The 19,714-nt window shown below is 30.2% G+C and overlaps 1 protein-coding gene across 8 annotated transcripts in view; it reads right to left on the bottom strand.

The window, feature by feature from the left end:
* The window catches only part of LOC145755412 (NACHT, LRR and PYD domains-containing protein 3-like), an 86,433-nt gene that overhangs the window by 9,056 nt on the left and 57,663 nt on the right, over positions 1 to 19,714 (bottom strand). For 5 of the 8 annotated variants that reach the window (XR_014284200.1, XM_082571643.1, XM_082571642.1 and 2 more), the window contains 13 exons: positions 17,887 to 17,936; positions 17,667 to 17,745; positions 16,783 to 16,832; positions 16,582 to 16,660; positions 16,034 to 16,083; positions 15,834 to 15,912; positions 10,079 to 10,122; positions 9,849 to 9,921; positions 5,617 to 5,666; positions 5,371 to 5,443; positions 2,566 to 4,364; positions 878 to 1,036; positions 28 to 186 (listed from right to left, as the gene is read on the bottom strand). Coding sequence is in view for 7 of the 8 variants with exons in the window: in XM_082571643.1 (XP_082427769.1) it covers positions 28 to 186; positions 878 to 1,036; positions 2,566 to 4,364; positions 5,371 to 5,443; positions 5,617 to 5,666; positions 9,849 to 9,921; positions 10,079 to 10,122; positions 15,834 to 15,912; positions 16,034 to 16,083; positions 16,582 to 16,660; positions 16,783 to 16,832; positions 17,667 to 17,745; positions 17,887 to 17,936 (2,744 nt within the window). In the remaining variant the exon portion in view is untranslated. The remainder of the gene's footprint in view (positions 1 to 27; positions 187 to 877; positions 1,037 to 2,565; positions 4,365 to 5,370; positions 5,444 to 5,616; positions 5,667 to 9,848; positions 9,922 to 10,078; positions 10,123 to 15,833; positions 15,913 to 16,033; positions 16,084 to 16,581; positions 16,661 to 16,782; positions 16,833 to 17,666; positions 17,746 to 17,886; positions 17,937 to 19,714) is intronic. The other 3 variants (XM_082571647.1, XM_082571646.1, XM_082571645.1) reach the window with 3 other exon arrangements.

Below are 19,714 nucleotides of genomic sequence, written 5' to 3'. Positions count from 1 at the left end.
TACACAGTAATAAAGTAAGATACTTACAGAAGTTTCTAATTTTGAACAAGCTCTAGCAATGGCCAATCCACCAACTTGTGTGATGCTACACTGACTAATATCAAGTTTCTCAAACTTGTCGATAACCTCACCCAGTAACGTTGCAGTTCCATCACCAATTCTGTTCTTTGAAAAGTCCAACTTTATCTAAAACAAAACTGATATTTAACTCGATTAAAAAATTACTATAATTTAAATAACTAAGAAAAAGAATACTTTAACAAAATAATTTATAAAAATACTAATAACTAAAATATTGAAGTAACATGAAAATGACCAATAATAAACTTTTACTAACTTGATTCTTATCTGAAATATTTAAACTTTAACTAAAATTTACTTATTATCACATTTACTGTTTTAATAAAATTTTACTGTTAATTTATAAATCGTTTTTGGTGAATAAGTCAAATTATTTAAATGTTTAAAATTAATCTGTTTAATATCACATAAAAATAATGCATTGATTGTCAAACTTAAATATTTTTGTTTATTTTAAGTTTAAATTGCTCTTAAAGTTATTAAAGTAATTTTGTTTTAAATATTTCTTTAAAATTTTAAATTTTTAAATAATTTAATCCTGGGAAAATACAAAAAATCATTTTATTTTAATATAATACAATAGACTGTAACTTAACAATAACCCATTGTTAAAGTTAATGGAAATTGTGACCTTTTTCACTTCTTGTTAACAAAATTAAAAATAAATTTGTGTTTATATTTCTATAAACTAAAAGTTTTGTTGTTACATAAAGTTATTTTAATAATAAATGTTATTAAAATCTAGTGCTTGTTTAAATAAATTCAAAAATACCAAGCAATAAAGAAATATACTTACAGGAGATGTTAATTTTGAAAAAGCTCTAGCAATGTCCAATCCACCAACTTCTGTGATGTCACAAGCCCTAATATTAAGTTCCTCAAACTTGTCAATAACCTCACCCAGTAATGTTGCAGCTTTATCACCAATTATGTTCCCTAATAAGTTCAACTTTATCTAAAACAAAATTAATTTTTTACTTAATTTAAAGATTATTTTAATTTAATTACCTAAGAAAATCTTTCATAAAATATATTCTTTATAAAAATAGTAATTATTAGCATTTTGAATTAAAATAATAATTACCAACATTTTTTCTTTTTTAAAGCTAGTTTAAATAAATTTAAAATTTAGTTTTGATAACTTTAAGTAATATAAGCCCAGATATTTATATAATAATTTGCAATTAACCCAGTGAGTACAAAAATATTTAGAGGTAATAATAAAACCCCAGCAATAATATATGGATAAATATTATTTTAACCCAATGTTTTAGTTTATAAAACAAATTATTTTAAGCTTTGTTTGAATCAAAATTTGATGGGAGTTTTTTTTATGTGAAAAAAATTTAGTTAACATTGATTTCTGTTTTCTTTGTTATAATTGTGAATAATAAGACTTGTTACGTAAACCTAAAATGCTTGTTGCTATCGACTGTGTTAATCAATACATAAGAATTTAAATACATTTTTGTAGATTTTAAAAAACAACAATATAAGACACCTTAACATTTATAACAGAGTTCAAGATAATAAACCATATATTTTACAAAGTATGAAAATGTAATTTTATACATTTACCCCCTGCTGTTAATTTTACCCCAATAGTTTTGTAATTTACTTTATAATTTTATAAAGCTGCCCTGTTTTAAGCAGTTTTTGTATTGGATTGATATGACATCAACCTGCCAATGCATATTCACTTAATAATCAACTTTTTTTACCAGCGCCCAACTTATATCATTTTCATTTTGTGTGTGTAAATACATTTATATCTATATGTTTTATTATGAAATTTTTACTAATTTTTATACAATTTTGTTTTAAATAAGTTCAATAAGTAATTAATAACATTTAACTTAATATTTGGACAAAAGTTTAAACTTTTAAGACAGACTAACTACACCACCAAAATTAATAAAAATTTAAATATAATTTAACAACAACAACAAAATATACGTTAATTTAGAACCAAGTTATATAATCCAACTTGTTGATAAAATAAGCAATTAAGTGAGTTTCAACCGACATATTAGATCTATTTCATTTCATCTACATGTTATTGTGCCAAACTTAATTGTTTACTGTTACTTAAAGAAACATTACTTGTTGAATTTAATTATTAAACATTTTTTATTTATTATTTTAAATTTATTCTGTATTAAGGTAAAACATGTTGAGTTTTGCTTTCAAAAATTTATTAAAACTTTTATTTATTGAATAATGTAATTAGGAGAAAGTTCAAAATGAGGGATTGTATCTCAACAATGGACCATTGTTAAACAATATGAGCATTGTTATCATTTTACTTTTTACAAAATTGCAAATTACTAATTCAAACAAAAAGTTTTATTATAACAATAGAATTATTAAAATAATATTGAATACAAATCTATAAATTTTGGTGATTTTATCTACTTTGTGTAAATTCCTGTTTAAATTTCACCTGGGCATTATATTCAAAATAACAATAATGTTTTTGCTTACCTTAACTTTTAAACCTTTAAAGATACTAGGCAGTTGAGAGTGGTCACCTACTCCTAACTTCATCTTTAAAGAAAGAGGTTTGGTCAGTTGTTCAAACAAGTATTCAAGATGGATGTAGTCACTCGGCAACAAAGTTTGTTGAAACTTAAGATCTAAATGATCAGGTAAAAGACTTAGAACAGACTGGTTGAGGTCATCATGGTTGGATTCATACAAATAACTGCTAAGTTCAACCAGGGTTGAAGAATCAATTTTTTTACACAAATTTTGAGCATATGTTTTCAGAACACCTTGTTTTTCATCATAAGTTGTTGAAGAACCAGATTGAAATGCAGACAAATCCTTGGAACTGTAAAACCCAAACAGAAATTTTGTGACTACTTCCCATCGACTCGTGGAAAACTTAGGAACACATTCTTGAAATTTATCCAGACTTGCCCATAAGAATAAATACATAGCAGCAAACAGTTCTTGCCAGGTTAGATGACTGAAGTTGCTTCGTTTGTCTCCTTCTAAAATCTTGACTTTCATGTTTGAAGAATCATAAACAAAAGTGTTAAGAAAGGTTTTAAGCATTTCATTGGTAATTCCAGCCTTTTTAATGTCTTTTTGATCAAAAATAATTTTTTTCTGCTCAAACCCATTCCATGCAAGACAAGCTAGACCTTTAAATTCGTTCTCAAGAATGTCTGTGTTGTCAGGAAAATGATCTGACCTCATATAATGCAATAAAGAAGCGAGCATAACATTTGTCATAGTTTTTAGATTAACCTTAGAGCCGGACAAAATTGCTTGATTAATGCAGTGCATGGATAGAATGCAGTTGACAGGAACATAATTGTAAGCATCAATATCTGGATGATCTTGTAAGTAGGCCAAGACTTTAGATGAATTTTCCCCACATATTTGCCTGCAAATGTTTTCTTGTGCTTCCTTATTGAAACCAAGTAGTTTTAACAATGAGATAGGTCTGCAAGAAAGATGCCACTCATACATTTGCCTTGGTCGAGAAGTGATAAACTTATAAGCATTGGGAAATAACTTTCCATTAAAAATGTTTTTTAAAAAATCTTCAGCAGAGCCATTTTTAGATACCAAGTTTTTGGGTGCTTTCCATAAAGTAGTACTATCAGCTTCATCGAGTCCATCAAAGATGAGGATAGTGTCAGAACTGTTTTTAATGCAATTAAATGATTCTACTTCAGTAGACTCTGGCTTATCCCAAACTATAGATGAATTTGCAACAAGAAACCTGAAAATTGACATTTCCCTACGAAAATCAACTGATCGCAAAATAATGCTGAATATAAATTTTATATTTTGAAGAAAGTCGCTATTTTCAGAAAAAATTTCCTGGATCAGAATTTTAATAAAAGTTGATTTGCCAGTCCCTGCGTGCCCAATAAGAGCCACGACTTTAGAATGTATTTTAGTAAAGTCTATTTTTTTCTTGTCTAATTCCAGTCGTTCAGCTTCATTTCTTGGCTCTTTGTTGAATTTTCGTTCAGCTGCTGCTTCAGCATTTCTTTTTGCTAATTCATATACTTCATTCACCTTAATCTTTGTGCCATAGTGTTTGCCAGGTTGAGTTAACTTGGACATTCTTTCAAATTGTTCCTTTCTGGTATGAAAGTGATCAACTGAATCTAAATCTTTAATATCAGTGGAAGGATATTCAGCAAGTTCTAACTCAACAAATTCTAATTGTTTGTCTAACTGGATGGGAGAGCAGAATTCATAGGCAAAACTACTAGCTTGCTCAAAACATAGTTCAGAAAGTTGTTCACATAAAGAATAACCTAGAACAACACAGTTTTAGATTATTATTCGTTTTAAATATTTATTATAGAATAACTATTGTGGTTGCCAATCGATCCGTACTCAGGGCAATGCACAAAAGTCAAACCGTACTCGCATTGCGTAACTCTTTATACAATTCAGGTGCACACATGTGCTGAATCAGTTTATTTAATATAATTTATTGTAGTAGTAATAGGTGATTAGTTCTTACGTATAGTGTTTATCCAGGATTTGGCCCATTTAAAAGAGGTTTGTATGGTGTAGAATTTACATTAAAATTGAACCACTAGCCCTTGGTTTATAAAGAGTGTGAACAATTAATTAATGACTGTGTTATGCGATGGGCAAAGTTTTCACAAAGTATATAAAGGATTTTGTTAACGTTGAGGCTGATTACAAAAGTCAAATTTATAAACAGTATTTTTGTGTTTATACCAATTTGTGTTGTTTGAAATTAACAAATTTGTTTAAAAGAGGAAAGGGGCTGTGACACAAATTTTAAATTTTTATTTTTCACAGCGAGTAATACTCGGTGTCTTGTTTGTTCCTTGTTTCTTTTTTGATAATCTGTTATATTTTATATTTGTGCTTTTTAATTTGTTTAAAAAAGATTGGCAGCGTGGTGTAGTGGTCAGAACATTTCCTACACCACATAAGGTTCTGGGTTCAATCCCCATGTCTCCCTTGCCGATGTGCCCTTGAGTAAGACGCTATAAACAGTGTGAACTTCTGCTGAGCCAATACTTAATCAGCAGCTTAATTAACGGGCAATTATATTATTATATGCATTAAATTGATATGTTACAGTATTGCTTGTAACATCTTATTTAAAAACTTTTTGACATGGAAACAGTAGGAATCAAACACGAGACTTTATGTATTGATACCAGTGGTTATATTATTAGGTTTTATTTTTTGCCACACTTAATTGAGACATTTGCATTTAATGCAAGATTAAACATATACCAAAAACACTTTCATATAACAAACAAGATTTAAATTTACCTTCATTTTGTCTTCTTCTTGGTTTTGGATCAACCTCATGTGGATCTAGAGTTTGTATTTCTTCAGGTTGCTTCTTTATAAACAGTAAAACTTTGGTTATGTAACTATAAAGATTTTGTAATGATTACCAGTTATATTTATTATTCAAACTAAGTCCAAAATCTTATTAATTATCACAAACAATATTTAAACACTGTTATTTAGTTTAAACATGTTTATATTTATTGACAACTTTAAACTTAAAACCTGATTTGAAGCGGAGGATCTCGGTTGTACATTTTCATTAGAAGTAGAACCTTTTAAAGTAAATTATTTTAAACTAAAACAATGTTTCTTACAGGTGGTATTATATCGCGGTAACCAGACACTTCGGCCCCCGGACACTCCGGCCAAAATTTTTTTTCAAAACAGCGGGGATTTTGCATTTTAATTACCGTGAAAAATTTTATTTTCGCGTAGTTATATACAGTTTTTTAGACAGTATTTGAAACAAAATAAGCGGTAAATTAATCTTTTTTTTAATAATCATGTGCAACAACATGTTATCTTTCTAACTAAAACCTTTAAAAAACTAATTTTAAAAGCGCGCTTTTAGGTGACACAAGACGATGCATTATGATATCACGTATTTTGCGAAATGGGGGTCGTCTTTTTAAACGATATTTGAAGAAAATAAATCAATAATTAATCATTTTTTACACTAAGGAATATGCATAAATATGCTATTAGTTATTGCCCGTGTTAATGTATATAAATTTATATACTTAAACACAAAGAATAAAACGTTTAAAGAGTTGCCATAAAATTTGTCCTGCAAAAAAAACGGCGGGGAGTCGGCGATGAAATTCCCGTGTATAAACTCAGCATAAGACCATATTTTACCGATATTCAAAAAAAAATTTTGCACAAAGTACCTTATATATAAAAGTTTTTATTGGTTGTTACGTTAATGACATATGTTGGTTTTTGGAATATTTATTTTTTTTCAAATTTTGTTTTAAAAACCTTTTTTTAAAACGAAATTAAAGACGGGTGCTTTTGGCCTGCAAAACTTTACGATGAATCGCTTTTGGCCCGCGAAATTTTTCACTAAACTGAGGGGAACCTGCAGCGTGAAGCTCGCGTATACCTTTAACGCAGGATCATGCTTTACCGATATTTTAAAAAAAGTACAATAGTTAAAAAAGTTTTAACCGGTTGTTAAAATAAATATATATGTTAGTTTTTAGAATTATTTAATTTTTAAAGATTTTTATCTTGAAAACGTAATTTTAAAAGGCGTAATTTTTAAAATAACTAATAGCATATTTATGCACATTCCTTAGTGTAAAAAATGATTAATTATTGATCTATTTTCTTCAAATATCGTTTAGAAAGACGACCCTCATTTCGCAAAAGACGTGATATCATAATGCATTGTCTTGTGTCACCTAAAAGCGCGCGCTTTCAAAATTAGTTTTTTTAGGTTTTAGTTTGTAAAATTAAAAAATTGACACACGTAAAGAAAGATAACATGTTCTTGCATATTATTATTAAAAAAAATATTAACTTACTGCTTATTTTGTTTCAAATACTGTCTAAAAAAGTTTATATAACTACGCGAAAATAAAATTTCTCTCAATAATTAAAATGCAAAATCCCCGCTGTTTTGAAAAAAAAAATATTGGCCGAAGGGTCCGAAGTGTCTGGCATTCTTATATGAAGGTGGTTGTACATTGCAATAATTTGATACTAGTTAATTTAAATATTGCCATTTATTGGGTTTAAACGATGTCATTTTTAAACAACAGATGTAACTGCCAACTGGCCGTCAGCATTAGCCAATCAAGTCAGCTTTAGAAATTTTTAAAATTTCGATTGTTTAGTTAAAATTTCAACTATGGTCTAAATTATTGTATTTATAAAAATAAAGATGTTTTTTGTTTGTTTTAATTAAATTTTAACATTAATGGTTATTGAAAAACCAGATTATTTATTTCTTATTACTTATTCCTTATTCAAATAGAATTTAAATAACATGCATTAATTAAATAACAAAACATATAAGGTTGCATGCACTAATAAAAATAGGTCTAACCCCTAGCAAGCACAAACTACAATGAACTAATTGTTAAACACAAAACACAAAAGAGAACCTAATAGAGAAAGGGAAAAAATCACTGAACCAAATAAGAGAACTACAATAGCATACATAACCAAAGGCATAACTTAACATTAAGTTACTACAAAAAAAACTTTCAATCTACAAAAGATAACACAAAATAAACATACAAAATATATTCTTAACAAACTCACTATTTTTTTTTTTAAATAAAAGAAAGCATTCCCTTTTGTATCACTGAACTTAATAGCATGCCATGCACCCCATGCTTTGTCAAACAGTCAGCAAGTTGGTCTTTGGTATTAACCCACTTGATTTCGTTAACTTCTTTTCTTGCAATCATTTCTCGAAGTGATCCAACATCAATACGAAGTCTTTTATCAATAACACTTTTTGTGGAATAAACAGCATCATATAATGAATGATTATCTGTAATTCCTACAATCGGTAATTTGTCAAACTTAACTTCTCCAAAATATAATTCAGAAAACAAAGCATTTATAAATAATGCTGCTTCAATTCCATCTGAAAGAGCTAGGGTTTCTGCAGCCAGAGTATTTCTTGTAACACACCGAATTCTTTTCGATTGCCAGCTCAACAGATTACAAGCATGGTCTTTACCAACAAGAAAAATCAAATAACCTCATTGACTTCCTCCATTTCTTAGGTTTGCAAAAGCTGCATCTGTATACACCACAATTTTAAGATCTTTAGTATCTCTCAAATTCCTAAAGGTTAAAAACAGTTCTTTAGATTGAACATTTCTTATAACTTTGTTGCAAGCAATTAAATCTTTGATTTTTGCATCTTCAAAATTAGTCGACAACATACAGACGTCAAAACTAACATCAGGTCTAGTCTGTCCACTTAACCATAGAAGTTGTCCTATCTTTGAACGCAATTCATCCCTTTCTGCTGATGTTATTGTGTCCTCATTTGTGGTTAAATGGTTTAAATTAATCTGTATTTGTTTGAGACTATCGACATATGATTTCTGTGTCAAAGTTATACCTTGGTTACTTTGAAAGATAATTTCGATTTCGAAATCTTTCTTTAGAGTAAAAGGCTTCTTGCTTTATTGCCATAGTAGAAGTAGATTGATATAAATTTTCGAATATTCATTTCAGTGCAGACTTAATACTAACAAATTTCAGATCGCTAGCCATTGTTAAAACCAACCTTCGTTCATTGTCATTTAAATTGGCTCCATCAATTAATTTAAATCCTAACACAGAATCAGGTAAAACCATTTCATTTGAAGACATTTTATGGTACAAATGTTCGAATTCCAGAATGTAATCACTCATAGATAAATGTTCAGGTTTTACGTAATCATTAAATGCCTGATAAGAACCATACGCATCATCTACTTTTTCACTTTTGAAAGCAGAATCTAATTTAACAAGAATTTTTTCTCGACCATCGGTTGCATGTAACTGTATAGTACTAAGTTCTTTCTCATCTTTTTCAGCCTTTTGATTCCCCTCTTAGGCTTCCAAAAGAACAACTATTCCTTGTTCTTTTTTATCTACTGGAGTAATTAGCTGCCACATGTCAATCTTTTTCCTCCATGCACTATAGCTGGTTTCCTCCCCAAACTTGGGAGGAGATTTTCTGGATACTGATGACATTTCTATATTTCAGTAACCATCCTCTGCTACCATTGAAAAACCAGATTATTTATTTCTTATTACTTATTCCTTATTCAAATAGAATTTAAATAACATGCATTAGTTAAATAACAAAACATATTTGCATGCACTAATAAAAATAGGTCTAACCCCTAGCAAGCACAAACTACAATGAACTAATTGTTAAACACAAAACACAAAAGAGAACCTAATAGAGAAAGGAAAAAAATCACTGAACCAAATAGAAGAGAACTACAATAGCATACATAACCAAAGGCATAACTTAACATAAAGTTACTACAAGAAAAACTTTTAATCCACAAAAGATAACACAAAATAAACATACAAAATATATTCTTAACAGTTATCAATAACTAAGCAGTGATAACAAGTTAATAAGTTTTGTAACAAATAACCATTTAGCAAAGTTACTTTTTAGGTTAGCTGTGCCTACCTATAATTACATTAAAACCTGAAAAGTTAGTTTCAAATGGTAATAAATATTTTACAACAACCAACATTTTTTATGTTAATAATAAGATTAGTGACAATTAAACATTATAATCATTGTTAAAAGTTAACTTTACAGCCTAATTCTACAGTTACTATACCCAAACTAAATCAGTGTTTAGAATTATATAATGTTATTGACCAGATGATATATTTATATTATCATAGATAGATCATACCAAGCAAGGATCTTTAAAAAATATCACAAACACTTCCATAAAATAAACAAAACTTACCTTCATTTTGTCTTCTTCTTGGTTCTGGATCAACCTCATGTGGATCTGGAGTTTGTGATTTTTCAGGTTGCTTCTTTAAAAACAGTAAAACTTTGGTAACTCCAAAGATTTCTAATAATTACCAGTCATATTTATTGTTGAACAAGGTCTTATAACCCAATCAATATCAGTGTTTAATTTTTACTTGAGTAAATATCCCAAAATCTTAAGAACAATTTTAAAGTCAAAACCTGATTTGAAGAAGATGATCTTGTTTGTTCATTTTCATTTGAACCTTTAATTTAAATAACATTGGGTTAAAACACAATTTTTCTATAGACTGCTTGTGTTACAACACAATAATATAATACATTTATTATATTAAAAGTTGAATACAAAATACCGGCATAACCATAAACAGCATAATCTTTATTAACTATAACAAAATAAACATTAATGAACAGATAATACTACCAGATAAGTGACCTGCTGATTATTTTTTAGTTTAGCAGAAATAACTATTGTAACAAATATAGACCGTTGTTATCTATTACAGCGATCACATGTTTCCACCTTTACTTGTTTGTTATCTTTGTTTTTAGGAAGTTTTGTAACTTTAATGTAAGTGTAACGAATCCGCCATAATGTTGTTTACTCTTAAGTCTTATCTATTCTATGTCACGTGTTTACACCTGAAGTCTCTTCTTTACACCTTATCATTATCATGTGGTCTGTATCACGTGACGTGTTGCTTTAACTGTTTTATTGTATTGTATTAAGATAGTATTCGTGTTACGAGTTTGTGGATGGTTGTTTGTAATCTACCGCAATAAAATACTATAAAATATAAATACGGCTTTTCATACAAAAGAATATTAGGCAAAATCGTTACAATTGGAGATCCTGCCGGGATCCCGAACTTTTGAAGCTAAAGTGAATTTAATAGAGAAATTGCAGAAAGAAGAAAAACAATCGTTAGACCCATGTTGTTGAGTATTATTCAACAAAATGGACCATTATCTAAGATCATCTTTGTCTATTGAAATAGAGCACATAGTTGAAAACGAATTACAAGCAATCAAAAAAGAACTGGCCTCCCTAAAAAAAGAACTTTGTTTAAAAACTATGTGCCAATCAACAGAGCTTTTAACATCTAGTCAAGATTTAGAGAAATACACCGGCGACACCGACATCGAAGAATATCTTATAAAATTTGATCTTATATCCAAGGCCTATAATTGGAATGCCAGAGAAAGCCGATATAGACTTGCACTTAGTTTGTACGGTAAAGCTGCAAGCATTGTAACCAATTTATCTGGAAGCGATCGTACATTGGTGGTAGTATTAAAAGACAAATTGCAAAAAAGGTTTTGCCCCAAAGTTAAACCGATTAACGGAGCTTCACAGCAGAAAAAGAAAAGATAGCGAGTCCTTAGAAGCACTCGCAAGCGACATTTCCGATATGATTCGGCAATGTCCAATATATTACAACTCTAGTATTGAAGAACTTAAAAAACTTAAATTAAATTGTTTCTTGAATGCAATTAAATACAACAATGAATTGCATTCTGCAATCTTTTACACGCCCCCAACAACAACCGAAAAGGCGTTAGAAACGGGACAACTTTATGAACAACTGTACCGAGCGGAAATAAGCATAAACAAGTTATCAAACGATATTTCAAGCTCGGGTCTTTCTAAATTGCCTTGCGCTTTTGATCCAATTCCCATTCCCAGTCTAACAAAACTCAATTTTTCTGCTGATTTAAATGCAACTCAACAGCCTAAAGCTGTCACTCCTAAAAAGAATCTTGTAAAAGATAAAGAAATTGTTCATGTTTGTTCGTTGTCAGAGTCAAAAAACAATGATTTTATTGAAGAGAAAATTGCCCAGGCTCAATTAAAAGACCCTGAAATAGTACAGGTGAAACGTTTTCTTTGTTCTGATCGAACCTTAAAGTAGGTTCAACAAAATATGATGAACAACTATTTTCGTTAGTGATCGAGAATGACATACTGTTTAGAAAATGGGAATCAGTTTCCGGTTCTAAGTCCCACTTACAAATGGTGGTTCCAACATCATTGCAGGAAACCATTTTAACAGATGCACACAAAGGCCATAAAGATGTTATGTCTACACTTAAGATATTAAGACACCGTTTTTATTGAATATCTTTAAAATCTGACGTCATCAAACTCAGTAAGAGATGTATGGGTTGCAAAGAAAAAAGAAATAAAAAAATGAAGAATTAAGGTATCCATTTCCAGGAGAGAGGGTTTGTCTTTGCAAAGTCAATGGGAATAAACTATCACAAAGAGATACTTGTAATGCCTTTGTTATTATGAAAAAACTTAATGACCATACATATCGTACTAGAAAACCAAAGTGTCAATATATATCGATGGTTGTGAGCATATCACGTTTGTGTGAACTTAGTTAATATATCGTGTATTCGGTATTTCTTTTTATTACATGTTTTCTTTCTATTGGGAGGGGAAGAATGTAACAAATCCGCCGTATTGATGTTTACTCTTAAGTCTTATGTATTCTATGTCACGTGTTTACACCTGGAGTCTTATCTTTACACATTATCATTATCATGTGTTCTGTATCACGTGACTTGTTGGTTTAACTGTTCAATTGGAATGTATTGAGTAGTATTCGTGTTACGAGTTTGTGGACGGTTGTTTGTAGTCTTACGCAATAAAATACAATAAAATATAAATACGGCTTTTTATACAAAAGAATATCAGGCAAAAATCGTTACAGTTCTTATCTTAATTTTCGTATTGGTGCAATGTGGTGTAAGTCTTGTAGCCTTGCTTTTTACTTGTGTTCTGTATTTAAGTTGTTCACCTTTTCCTTTTGTTTTAGTTAAATACTTGATTTGACTATGTAGTTTTAGACTGGATTATTACCTATTGTAATATTTAATGCTGGATCTGGATTGTTACTTATTGTATTATTTAAAGTTTTCGACTCGAACTTTGTTCCAAATATGCTATCCTGAAAGATAAGTTAAAGCAGAAATTTGAATTAAAGATTCCTGACTCTGTTTCGGCATTGCATACCAGAGTTCGTCGTAGAAAAGAAAGTTTGGTAAATTTGGCAGAGGAAATTAATTCATTGGTTAGACAGTGTCGAGCGGACAATGACGCAAAAGAATATGATTTGGAGGCACTTAAAGTAAACGTGTTTATAAATGCTTTAAAGAAAAATTGAAATATTTACTTGTCTCAAAAACTTGTTCGTACATCACATGCCAACCAATTCATAAAACTAGGTGAAAGTAGTTATGGAAATGAAAGATGCCAATACTACAAAGGTCAAAACAACCTGACCGTAAATCGTAACGCGCAACAAGCGGAAAACAGACAGTAGTCAAATTGAGGAGGAAAAATTCAACTACCAACAACTACGCTTCGAACATTGCCAATATTAACGTCAACACAATGCTTAAATGGAATGTATTGTAATGTTAAATGCAAAGATGTGCTTTTAAAAAAGCTGCTAGATACAGGAGCTTATGTGACATTGCTAAATAAAAGGGTATTTGAAAAACTTGATAAAGATGAACTAGAACTTTCAAAATTTGCGTTGCATGGAGTTGGAAATCATAAAATTTCTATGTATGGTAGCTGTAATGTAAATTTTCAACTCGGTAATAGATTTTACAAATAAAATGTCCCTATTTGCGACATTGGCAAGGATGGTATATTTGGCTTGGACTTCTTGGCAAGATATTGTTGTGGCATTGATATGATTACCCTGCAGCTTAATAATGATTCAGTGCAGTTAAATTTGCCAAATAAGAAGAAAGCTCAACTGGCGCAACCCATTATTATATCGTCCGATGGGGTGTTTCCAGACTCAAAAAAGACTTATAAAATGATTAAGATTTGTACAATGGAATTAAATCACGCCCGAAAACAAATATGCGTAAATTTAATATAAGATTTAATATAAGAAAATACAACTATTCAGCAATTACTGATATGACAAAGCATGGGATTAACAATGGAGGCGCTAGGCCTATAAAACAAAGACCAAGGCAACTGCCGCATGCTCAACAACTGGAATCTGATAGACTGATCAAACAAAAGCTTAAGGAAAAAATTATTTTACAGTCAAACAGTGGTGCTCAACTATAGTGCTGGTACATAAGAAGATGGTTCTACTCGTTTTTGTGTAGATTACAGAAAACTAAATTCTGTGACAAAAAAGGATTTCTACCCCTTACCGGGAATCGACAGCATATTAGATTCGGTAAAAAGTTCATGTTGTATTTCGACACTTGATTTACAAGTGGTTACTGGCAAGTAATTGTTAAGCCTGAAGACAAAGAAAAAACAGCATTTCTAACAGGCAAGGGACTGTATCACTTTAACGATATGCCATTTGAGTTGTGTGGCAGCCCTAGCACTTTTGAACGTTTAATAGATCAGGTGCTTTTAGATGTACCTCATGGTAAATGCATCATGTATTTAGATGACATCTTAGTTCATGGTCGCACTTTTGAAAGCCTCTGTGATAGTATAAAGAAAATTTCTAATTGTTTAGCAGCAACATTCTAATTGTTTGGCAGCAAACCCCAAGAAATGTGCACTTTTACGACAAAATGTGAAGTATCTGGGCATGTGATATCAAGAAAAGGAGTTTCAATGGCAACCAAGAAAATAGAAGCAATCAAGAAATGGCCCCAACCAAAGACTGTTAATAAAATTCAAAGTTTTATAGGTTTATGCTCCTACTACTGAAAGTTTATTCTTGGATTTGCAGATATTTTCTCTACATGAGTTATTAGAAAAAAATGCAAGGTATATATGGTAAAGCGATTGTGGGCAAGCTTTTCGTGATTTAAACATTAATTAATTTCCGCACCCATATTGCAATTTTCATCAGAAAAGGGTCAATATATCATAGATGCCGATGCAAGTAACTACACCATGGGTACCGTATTGAGTCAGCCCCAAGCTGATAGAACTTAGGGTGTTATAAAATATTTTACCGAGACGTTTTCAAAAGCAGAACAGAATTATTGTACGACACGAAAAGGCAATGGAAAAATTTAATTTTTATGTTTTTGTAACACCTGTGACGATTCGTACAGATCACGGATCTTTACAGTGGCTACTTAATTTAAAAATTTTGATAAATCAATTTCCACCAAGACGTGTTTTATTTTAACAAACAAACACATTTTAGAATTGATCACCACTATAACCAACCTAAGTATGAATAGACAAGATGGTCTGATATTGTATTTTTAATAGTGTTTAATAATTAACCTGTTAATAGAAAAAGTATTGCTTGTAGCATCTTTTTTAATAAAATTGAAATTAACTAAAATGAAAAATTAATTTAAACTGGAGACAAGTAACAAAAGTTGCTTTAACAAATACGCGACAACGTGACAAGTAACAAAAGTTGCTTAACAAAAACGCGACAAGTATCAAAAGTTGCTTTAACAAATACGCGACAACACAACAAGTAACAAAAGTTGCTTAACAAATGCGCGACAAGTAACAAAAGTTGCTTAACAAATACGCGACAAGTAACAAAAGTTGCTTTAACAAATACATGACAACGCAACAAGTAACAAAAGTTGCTTAACAAATACGCGACAAGTAACAAAAGTTGCTTTAACAAATATACGACAAGTAATAAAAGTTGCTTTAACAAATACGCGACAACGCTGCAAGTAACAAAAGTTGCTTTAACAAATACGCGACAACGCAACAAGTAACAAAAGTTGCTTAACAAATACGCGACAAGTAACAAAAGTTGCTTAACAAATACGCGACAAGTGATAAAAGTTGCTTTAACAAATACGCGACAACGCGACAAGTAACTAAAGTTGCTTTAACAAATACGCAACAATGCGACAAGTAACAAAAGTTGCTTTAACAAATTCGCGACAACAGCCTTAATGTATTTAAATTAAGAAATAACCAACACCTGCACTTCAAAGTTATTTAGATTGTGTAAAAATTGCTTAAACTTACTCTCTTTTTGTCTTCCTATTGGTTCTGGAAATTCTTTTTGGTAAGTTTTTGCTGGAGTTTGCAATACCTCAAAATGTTCCTTTAAAACAAACAGTTATTAAATGTTAAAATTATTAATAAACAAATATTAAAACTTTTATCAACTTCATGTATTTTATTGAAAACACGCTTATATTTATTCATACATTTAAATTTAAAACCTTATTTAAAGCAGAGGATCTTGGTTGTACATTTTCATTTGAAGTGAAACCTTCAATGCAAATTAAACTGGGTTATAGTTCTGTGTCATATATACTACTGATATTATGAAGCAATAATATAAACAGGGAACAAAGTAACAGGGGTACTATTCGCTAAAAGCAAATCATTTTTTTAAATTAGCGAATCGTTTTTTACAAATATATTAAAAAAAGAAAATCAATCGAAAATGGTTTAGGTGATAATAAAACACTCGTGTATATTTTATATATGTATTATTAACAAAGCTAATTTTAAACCAGTTTTATACTAATTAAATCACATCAACATGACCCTAGGTAAATGTAGGTTACTATAGGACATTTAATAACAATAACTTTTAGGATCTTATAATGAGTAAATTTCATTCGCGCATTTCATTAGCTGTTGCGCAAAAAAGTTGAATTTCAGTATGCATAGTAGTAGTAGTACATATTAAAAATGCAAGGCGGTAGTACATAAAATAGTAGTATATAAAATGTAAATATTAACACATAAAGGTTAAATTTACCCTCATTTTGTCTTCTTCTAGGTTCTGGATCAACTTCATGTAGAAGTTTTACTGAAGTTTGTGATTCTTCAAGTTGTTCCTTTAAACAAAACTTATTACAAAATAAAAATTAAGTATTAGAAATTACCATAAACAGTATTTATTCTTTGTTCTTGTTTGTTTATATAACAAAATTTTTATTAATAATTTTAGTGTTAAAACCTGATTTGAAGCAGAGGATCTTGACTGTACATTTTCGTTCAAAGTAGAACCTTTAATGTAAAAAATATTGAAATAAAATACCAAGTTTTTATATAAACCACGAAATTGCTGGTATTACAAAACAATATTACAAATAAAACTTAGACTTTAGGTTAAGTGAGTATTGTTTAAGGCATCTTTAACCGGCAGCGTGGTGTAGTGGTAAAAACACTTTCTACACCACAATGAGGTTGTGGGCTCAATCCTCACTGCTCTCATCCAGTGCAATTGAGTAAGGAGTTATAAACAGTATAAACTCCTGCTGAGCCATCACTTAAATCAGCAGCATAATTACCGTGCAATTTTAATCTATATTATATCTCAAACTGCTAAAGGCAACTCAAGACTAGGTCTGAGTAACTGATGTTACTTTATAGTTAGGTTGCGCATTCGACCCTCCTACATCGAGGATAAAGATATATACAAAAAAAAATCTTACTCAAAAACAATTAACATAGAAATCAGACAGGAAACTTTAGGTTGTGATACCAAGTGCCTGAACTACTGCACAAACTGGTTTAACACGCTTTGTTTACTAATCCAATAACAAAGTTCGGTGGTTATGATATTGGACATTACAACATGAGGTTCTGGGTTAAATCCCAACTGCCTTTATCTCAAAGTGTAATTAAGTTGGTGCTAATGATACTGACTTTTAAATAAACCCAATACATTATTATTCTATGTTAAAGTTTATTTAAATATTAAAGTCAGCCTTCTTATATCTAATATAAATATTTAATACACTTACATATAATAAACATGATTTAATTTTATTAAATCTACCCCTATTTAATCAAAAACACTCCCATACAATAAACACAATTTTGTTTTATTAAATTTACCCCTATTTTGTCTTCTTCTTGGTTCTGGATCAACCTCATGTGGAAGTTTAACTGGTGTTTCTGATTCTCCAGGTTGTTCCTATGAACAAAATTAAAAACAAAATAAAAATTAAGTATTACAACTTAATTCCTGTATTAAGTGGTTAAAATTTTAATACTTTGCACTTTTATTTTACAAAAATCCATAAATAAAAATTAATCCATAAATAAAAGTGAAAACCTGATTTGATGCAGTGGATCTTGGCTGTACATTTTCATTCGAAGTCAAACCTTCAATGGTAATACTTTTGTTAATATGGGATTTAGTTTTAATTTTTAAATACTTCGTAAAATATCAAAACAATAAACTTAAAGGTTTTAAAGTTAGTGGCTCAGCTTTTTGATCTGTGCTAGCATTCTTATATTAAAACACGCAGACTGTTATGATGAACAAAAAAATTGGCTGTAATTCAAGATTAAAAACCACTTTTTAAAAAACCCTTTTGAAACGCAAATTGTTATGTCGGATGCAGATAGCTAGAACTCATCAGGAGTAATATCGTTTAAACCTCACAAGAAATGGGGAAAAGAAATCGCATTCCTTGTGAAAGAATAAGTTAATAAAACTACACAGCGGCGATGAATTTCAAAAAGAGACTGAATAACAGATATTGAAATAAATAGTAGTTGCGGATCCCACCATCGCTGATGAAATAAATGAAGTAAAAATGAAGATTTCATGGCTAACTTTACAGCCTTTAGCGTGGTGACAACTCGAACTTCAAACCCAATACACTATCTTAAAAGAAAAGTTAAAGCAGAAATTTGGAATAAAGATACCTGACTAAAACCGATACAGCCTTTAGCGTGGTGACAACTCGAACTTCAAACCCAATACACTATCTTAAAAGAAAAGTTAAAGCAGAAATTTGAAATAAAGATACCTGACTCTGTTTCGACATTGCATACCAGAGTTCATCTAGAAAAGAAAGTTTGATAAATTTGGCAGAGAAAATTAATTCATTGGTTGGACGGTGTTGAGTGTACGATGACTGAAAAGAATATGACTGGGAGGCACTTAAAGTAAGCGTGTTTATAAATGCTTTAAGGAAAATTTGGGATATTTACTCATCAGACTGTAAATTGTAACGCGCAACAAGCGGAAAACAGACGGTAGTCGAATTGAGAAGACAAAATTCAACTACCACCAACTACGCTTCGAACATTGCCAATATTAGTTTAACGTCAACACAATGCTTAAATGAACTGTATTGTAATGTCAAATGCAAAGACATGCTTTTAAAAATGCTGCTAGATACAGGAGCTGATGTGACATTGCTAAATAAAAGGGTATTTGACAAACTTGATAAAGTTGAACTAGAAACTTTAAAATTTGCGTTGCGTGGAGTTAAAAATCATAAAATTTCTGTGTATGGTTGCTGCAACGTAAATTTTTAACTCAGTAGTAGATTTTACAAATAAAATGTCCTTATTTGCAACACTGGGTTTGGTGACCATGCCATAACATACTTAAAATCTTTATGTTAATATTAAACTTTGTGGCATGTTTTGAGTCATTAAATTGATTTTGTCATTTTTTCCCGTTGCATTGATGTAATATTTGTTATATATCTTATTATTCACTGTCGTTAATGCACGAAAAACCAAAATAAAAAAAAATTAAAAAATTGGCGACTTGACCTGGACTTCTTGGCAAGATATGACTACCCTGCAGATAATAATAACAATGATTTAGTGCAGTTAAATTTGCTAAATACAAAGAAAGCTCAACTGGCGCAACCCGTTTTTATATCATCCCATGGGATGTTTTCAGACTCGGAAGAGACTTATAAAATAAATGAGATTTGTACATTGGAATTAAATTAGGCCCAAAAACAAATATGCAGAAATTTAATACAAGATTACATAAGAAAATACAACTATCTAGCAATAACTGATATGACCAAGCATGGGATTAAAAATTTAAGCCTGAAGCAAAAAAACAGCATTTTTGAATGTTTAGTGGCCGGGTGCTTTTAAAATGTAGTGAATGAATCGTGTATTTAGAT

The sequence above is a fragment of the Corella eumyota genome, chromosome 6, assembly GCF_963082875.1.
Source record: "Corella eumyota chromosome 6, kaCorEumy4.1, whole genome shotgun sequence".
NCBI classification, from domain to species: Eukaryota; Metazoa; Chordata; class Ascidiacea; order Phlebobranchia; family Corellidae; genus Corella; species Corella eumyota.
This window is presented reverse-complemented; position numbering and strand designations above follow the sequence as displayed.